The sequence below is a fragment of the Portunus trituberculatus genome, chromosome 28, assembly GCF_017591435.1.
Source record: "Portunus trituberculatus isolate SZX2019 chromosome 28, ASM1759143v1, whole genome shotgun sequence".
NCBI classification, from domain to species: domain Eukaryota; kingdom Metazoa; phylum Arthropoda; class Malacostraca; order Decapoda; family Portunidae; genus Portunus; species Portunus trituberculatus.
In genome coordinates, this window is record NC_059282.1 from 7,456,056 (window position 1) to 7,463,555 (window position 7,500).

General features: G+C 40.9%; 1 protein-coding gene across 17 annotated transcripts in view; it reads left to right on the forward strand.

The window, feature by feature from the left end:
• Positions 1 to 7,500, forward strand: part of LOC123510326 — a 732,954-nt gene that overhangs the window by 365,315 nt on the left and 360,139 nt on the right. For 6 of the 17 annotated variants that reach the window (XM_045265371.1, XM_045265372.1, XM_045265374.1 and 3 more), the window contains exon 1: positions 4,553 to 5,235. The exons of the other annotated variants lie outside the window; for them this stretch is intronic. In XM_045265371.1, the coding sequence (XP_045121306.1) occupies positions 4,568 to 5,235 (668 nt within the window). In that variant the 5' untranslated portion in view covers positions 4,553 to 4,567. Of the gene's footprint in view, positions 1 to 4,552; positions 5,236 to 7,500 lie in introns of those variants that run through there. 17 annotated transcript variants of the gene reach the window in all.

Genomic DNA, 7,500 nt, shown 5'->3' on the forward strand with positions numbered 1-7,500 from the left:
GGGCCTTGGTGCGGGTACTGTGTGGATGTATATGGATGATGATAGGGAGGGTGATGAATAATGTGGATGAGACCTTTTTTGTTATAGGTCTGTAGATGTAGACGTGTGTTCTTGGGTGATGTATCATAGTTGATGAGGTGTGTTCTCTCTCTCTCTCTCTCTCTCTCTCTCTCTCTCTCTCTCTCTCTGGGTTTCCTAACGGTGGAAACAAGTCACAGAAACAGTTAACAGGGAATTGGCTCAACGACCGTAACGTGACTTGTCTTACTGTTTGGTCAAGCCTTGGGGGTCCAACGTCATCACTTCCCCCCACCTCACCCTCCCCTCTCTCTCCCTCCGTGCTTTCTCTCCATCTCCCTCTGTTCTTCTCTTACTTCCTCCTTGTTTTTGTGCTTTGACTTGTATTGCTTATTTTCATTTTCTTCGTGTTTTTTACTGTTTTTTTTTTTGTCTTTAGCTGGCAGTTCTTTCCCCTCTTGTACGTATTGGTGTTTTGTCATTCCCCTCTGCCTCTTATTCATTTCCTTTCCATTTCCCCCTTTTTTCCTTTCTTCCTTTACCTTGCTCTTCCCCTTTCGTCGTCTTCTTTGCTTTTCATTTCAACTGTTGATTTGGTATGGGAGGTTTTGTTCTCGCTTTTATGCATTTCTCCTTTACCTTTCATGTTTTGTAACCATCTAAGCACACACACACACACACACACACACACACACACACACACACACACACACACACACACACACACACACACACACACACGTACACCATTTGGCCATAGAATTTAATAGGAGTAACAAAATATCTCACAATACTAAGGTCTCAAGTAACGATTTCCTTCAGACCTTTCTAGTCAAGACCATCTGCTGTGTTTTCTTCTTGCACCGCCTTTTTGTAGACCAGTCGAAATAAAGTGCCTGTCTTCCTCCACCTCACTCTCTCTTTTTTTTCAGTTTCCCTTCACTCCTAAAGGCAACCAGTCACTCATTTTGATTCGTTGCGTTTTCATGAGGTGGTTTCAGGAAGCGTGTTCTTGTGAGTTACGGACGCTGGTGGTGTTTCTCAATATATAATGTGCAATTCAGGTGCAAATTTAGACGTTCCGCAATTCGTGACTCAATTCTTTCTCCCCAAAAACATATTGGATTTGTTCTGCACATGTGGAAATATTTGAAAAGATGACACTCGCGCAACTGCATTACAAACCGACCAATTGTGTGTGTATGTGTGTGTGTGTGTGTGTGTGTGTGTGTGTCCCTCTCTCCATCTAATACGTCCACTTTCACTCTCATTTTACAATACTGCACCACATTCCCTTTCCTGTGCGCTTTACTTTTCTGTCACGTTTCTCCCCCCTGGGCTGGCTGTGTCCATCTTCTTCCCTTGTTATTTTCCATGGCGTTCACCGCTCACCTTTACACACACACACACACACACACACACACACACACACACACACACACACACACACACACACACACACACACACACACACACACACACAGTCATTAATTTCCGATGGTGTGTGGCGTGGACGGCCGCTTTATTTTTTGTCTCCCTCCCGTGAGGCTTCATTTTTAATTTTGCTCCTTTGTGGTGCGATGATGCATTTTGCTAATTGTGTTCGGCACGGTGAGGCTCCGATTGACTTGTTCTCCATTCATGTGCTCTCCTAACAGGTATTGCGCGCCGCCCAGTACTTGATAAATGAAAATGTCATGGTTTTTTTTTGCTCTTCATTTTTTCCCCTTTTTTTCCAGTTTCCCTTTCGATTATTTTTAATTGTGACTTCGTTTCTGTTTTTCTTAATTGTTTTCGGTTTTGTTTAGTTAGTTATTACTTGATTTTTTTTTGTTTACTATTATCTCCACTGGTTGTATGTATATGTACGCTATCAGTTTGTCAAAAGGAGTATTTCAGTTGGAATTTTACTACTATTTGCACTGGTTGTATGTAAATCTACGTTATTACTTTGTCAGGAGGAATATTTCAACTTCCTTTCTCTTATTTTCTTCCATTATTGTTTTTTTTTATGTCAGGAGGAATATTTTAACTTCCTTTCTCTTATTTTCCTCCTTTTTTTTCTTTTAACAAATATTATCATATCTTTTCTTGTTTCTTTTATTCTACAGTTGCGTATTTACCATTATCCATTTCTATTTATCAACTGATTTATCTCCTCTCCTCTCTTCATTTATTTATTATTATTATTTCCTTGCATGTTTTCAGAAGAGGCGTCCATTGATGTTAACAGTCCAAATTATTACCCTTATCTCCACCTCACTTCACTGATTATACCGACATGGACAGTGGTATCAAGCAGCAAGGGAAATTATTACCTTTATTATTTATCCTCCACTCTATTCACTCGTGCGGAAAACTGAACCTAATATACATACTCATCCAACATTATAGCTCTGTATTATTGAGACACCCAGTAGGAAAATAATGCCAACAAAAAAAAAAAATATCTCTTCATTCCTGGAAATATGTTGTAAATTTTTTTGGGAGAGGAAAAAAGTTATGTTTGTGTAGTTTGTGTGAAAGAACTGGTTTGGATTGTGGATTTTGATTGTGTAGTAGAGAGAAAGGGAGAGAGGAAGAGGGAGAGAGGGGATTATGATGATGAGGGATGTGGAAGTGAAAGGTTAGGAAGGTGTCGAAAGGATACTGTAGGAGAGAGAGAGAGAGAGAGAGAGAGAGAGAGAGATTAGGATGGTGAGGGATGTGGAGGAGAAAGGTTAGGAAGGTTAAAATATGTGTGTTAGGAATGGGATGAAATGGAGGGAACATTTAGATACGATGGAATTGGAGGATTGAGTAGGATTGGAGAAAAATTATAGTATAGGATAGATTAGGGTTTGTATAATTTTTCTTTCTTTTCTTTGATTTTACCGTTTATTTTTGTATTCTTCATGTTTCTTCTTATCTTTCTCTTCCTCCTACTCCTACTCCTCCTCCTTCTCCTCTTCCTCCTCCTCCTCCTCCTCCTTTCCTTCCTGGTCATTCCTCGTCATGGTTTATCGTCTGCTCGTCTTTCTCAATCCTCCTCCTCCTCCTCCTCCTCCTCCTCCCACAGCTGCCCAAGAGCGACATATCTTTACTTTTTCCTCCTTGATAAAACGCGCCAATAATGTTTCTCCACATGACGCTGTATTTCCCCCGCCTGACCCTTCTTTTCCTCTTACTTTTCTCCTTACTTTTCCTTCTCACGACCATAATTTTTTTCCCCTCCCACTGTCCCCCTATATTATTCCCACATCAGTTATCCTTCCTTACATTGTGAATATATATAAATCTTTCGTGTCTGTCTATATTTTCCTGGCATTGTGTTTTGTCGTCATCATTTTTTTTTTCTTTCTTTCTTATTGTGTATCTGTATTTTTTTTTTATACTATAGTTTGTGTGTGTGTGTGTGTTGTCTGCATCACATATTTCAACTTTATGTCTTTTATTTTCCATTTTTTCTTATTTCGTCTATTTTCCTCATTTTTCCTAACATTGCCCTGCTTTTCCTTTGCTTTCCGTCATTTCCACAGCATTTTCTCCCAAACATAATCCTAACTTTCCCCCAACAATTCCTCCCTGCCATCCTCCATCTCTCTGTGTTTGACATATGATATTATGATGTCTGTTGTGTGTGTGTGTGTGTGTGTGTGTGTGTGTGTGTGTGTGTGTGTGTGTGTGTTTGCGATACAGAATAATACACATGTTCATATTTCACCTCTTTCCTTTTAATGTTGTTGACGTATTTGTGTCTATGTGTCAATCATTATGTTATTTAATCTTATCTAATCATTCGTGTTTAGTGTATTATGATATCTTGTTCTTTAGTTGCTGGAATATTCTTTTATATATTTTTTTTTTGTTATTTATTGTTACATATAAGAAGAAAATGTGGTTTGATGTTTGTAATTTGAAAAAAAAGAAACAGTCATCGGCTTCTTTTAAATCAACAAAATGTCTTCTTTCAGATATTTCAGAATTAAATTATTTTGTATATTATGGTGTGACATTTATGGGGAAAAAATAGTTTCTAGTTTTTCGAAGAACATTTAAAAAAGTTACGGTTGTTTTCTCTCCGGTAAAAGAAACAAGTAATCAAATAATCAGTCGAAGAAAAAACAGCATTGTATTCTTTCTCCTAAGGGATAAATGAAAAGTGAACATTTATTCCTCAAGTCATCAGAGGAAGAAAACAAGTCATCAGCCAAAGAAAAGATAACACAGGGTTCTTTCTCGTACAAAATAAAAATAAAGGCCATCATTTTTTCCTTCATTAATCGATTGAAGGAGAACTAATTGCATGGATGGCTGCTGACACTCTCCCATGGCAATTTGAGTGCGTCTGTGTGTGTGTGTGTACGTGTGTGCGTTTGTGTCAGTGTTCTAGTTAACACGTATCCTTTTGTTGTCCTATTTTTGCTCAGTTTGTGACGCACTAACACTCGGAAGTGCGTGTGCAAGCGAGTGTGTGTGTGTGTGTGTGTGTGTGTGTGTGTGTGTGTGTGTGTGCGTGTGCATATCGAGTGTTGCCGTTGGGGTGCAGTGTCAGTTGCCGCGAATCGCCATGCCAGCCCTGCACGTGTCAGAGCCCGGTCGTAAAGCACCGATGGATGCAGGTCACATATCCACCACCACCACCACCACCACCACCAGTACCTGTCCCTCCCCTCTAGACCGTCTCCGCCGCCGCCCAGCCTCCCTCGACCGCAGCTCCTCTTTCAGCCTCTCCTCCAGTACGCCCTTCGATCGCACACGTCTCTCCCACACCCTCACCCACGCCCTTAAGCGACCCCTCAAGCGGCGGGCGTCGTTCACCTACCCCACAGGTCGCGACGTGAGCCCCGTGGATCAGATAATCGACCTGACCCGCGGGAGATCGACCACATCTGTTCCCAGGGAGGTGGAGAGCACGGGCAAACACGATGGCATTAGGGCGAGTTTGTCTGAAAGGGTGAAGGGCGAGGGGTGGAATGGCTGGGGCGAGGGGCGGAGGCGGGGAGAGGCGGCCGATCTCCCCGCGCAAGGACACTGCCCAAGAAAGTCACTTCGAGAGTTGAAGGAAGTTAAGGACGTGGAAAGTCCAGGCATTGTGTCTGGGAGGGAGAGAAAACTTTGGAGGAAAGAGAGAGAGGAGGGAAAAATCGTCACCTCCGCCTCCGGACAGCTAGTGGCGCTGGATGACCTGCACCCTTGGGGCTTCCCGGAGACTCCCCTCTGCGTCCTCCTCTTCAGGTAATTAACAAGCATTGCTGTGCAGGTGCGCCGTCTGGTTATCGCTCACTCACTACGCGCAGGTGCACCTCTCGCTAATGGCGTCCTGAAGCTGCGAATATTATTTGTTGACGCTGCTTCATTTCAGTGTTCATTTAACTCTTTTTAGTGTTTTATTGTTGTTTTCCCTTTTTTCATCATCTATTTTTTTTTTTTTTCATAATGTTTACTCAATGTTTATCCGATGCTTATCTGTTTTTATTTTCCAGGTCCAAAGTTTTAAAATTCGTGCTGATCGGTTAAATGAACTTCAATCAGAGTATAATTTCAAGTTGTAGGTAAATACATTTATTTTTGATTCACGGCAGCTTTACATGTAATTTCACTTGGCAGCGAGATAACATTAATTCAATATGCCAGACTCTCCCTTCAACTTTACGTTTTATATTTTCCTTTCATTTCCATGTTACAAACTTCGCTTCAGTGTAATTTCTCGCAACTTGCTTTCCATTTAATTATGTGCGGCCTGCGTCCCTCGCCTCTCCTTTATAACAACGTGAAGAGTGCTGAGATTGAGGAAATGAACAAGTCAATGACCAATACTGCAGGTTCATATTTCTAATGCACTCGTGTATTCATTCTGTTCAAAATGTGTATGCGTTTTATTAAGGTTGCATTATAAAGCAAATGCCACACTTTACCCATCGCTATCACTTAAATTCGTACTTCTGAAGGTTTTGAAATCATATCACCTACCATTGATAGACTCTCAATTAAAGGAAAGCTGCAAGAGGCCATCAAGTCAATGTGTGGCAGGCTGTAGTGTAAGTCGGTGTCTAAGGACTATTTATGTGATTCTAGTGATAGATAAAGAATACTGCATCAATAAAATTCATGAAAATATTGTCCAAGGGCAACACGAATCATGAAAATAGTCCCTCAGAAGTTTTAAGTTCTGGAAAAAAAAAGACCAAAAGGGATTATCTAAAGTTGAAAAAGTGGTCTGTTAAAAATCCTAATTAGAGGACAAAGTATGTAAAAACTTCGAAATCTTAGTCTTAATCTGACGCTGCTGAAAAACCCAGGGGAGAACACGACTGATATTCTCTTTGGTGTTTAAAAGTAGTCCCTGTAAGACTGTAAGGGGACTGGCAACTAAATGGACCTTTTTTTTTTTTTTGTTCCTCTTGACCAGTCCTCTTACATAAATAAAAAGTCAACGAAATATTTAAGTCTTAGTCCTCACCCGTGACAAGTCCAACACAACTAAAACATTCTTCATTGTCTGACGGGAAGGATTAAAGTATTAACCCAAACTGTGATAAATCCGAAGAGCAACTGGATTTAACTTAGCCATGACACTGCTGGCAAATCCTTCGTCTTGTCAGGAGTTAGGAAAGTTAAGGAGCTGCTAATGGCACGCAGGGGAATATTACCAACAGGGCTTATGAATTCTGAGTCCTTATAATAAAAAACAACCTTCAGCCTCTTGTCTCTCTCCTCCAGCTCACAATCTTGGCCCCGAGATAAGAGGAGTGGCTGTATAATACGCAGAGTAATAAAAAGCGACATGCTCTTCACGTATTGAGAAAATAATTAGTACAGAGGAATGATGAAATGCTGTATCGTATTGTATTGTATTGTGTTGTATTAGGTTGCACTTTTAAGTTTCAGTGACACGTGTAGGTAGAACATGATGATTATTGTGGTCAAGTTGCAATTTAAGAAAGCTTGTTTATCGGTTAGTATATGAGAGAGAGAGAGAGAGAGAGAGAGAGAGAGAGAGAGAGAGAGAGAGAGAGAGAGAGAGAGAGAGAGAGAGAGAGAGAGAGAGAGAGAGAGAGAGAGAGAGAGAGAGAGAGACTAATATGTGTGGGTAACATATGTAGAACATCAATTTCATATAAAGCATCACTGAAGAGAGAGAGAGAGAGAGAGAGAGAGAGAGAGAGAGAGAGAGAGAGAGAGAGAGGGGTTAGCTGGCGTCCTGTCGGTGCCTAGGAAGGATATTTCAAGCGTTAGTTTACGAGTCCACTTTGTTAACTTTCCCTTCGTTTTCGTTACTGAGGAAAAGTTTTTGTTTTATACACCAAGCCGAGCACGTCCTTCATGTTCGTCTTTTACGGGACCGTTTGGCGTATTTATTGTAAACTTGAGAGAGAGAGAGAGAGAGAGAGAGAGAGAGAGAGAGAGAGAGAGAGAGAGAGAGAGAGAGAGAGAGAATGCTTTCATATACTTCACCCCTTCAGTACCATGCCGTGCTTTCATATTCATTCTATTTGGCAG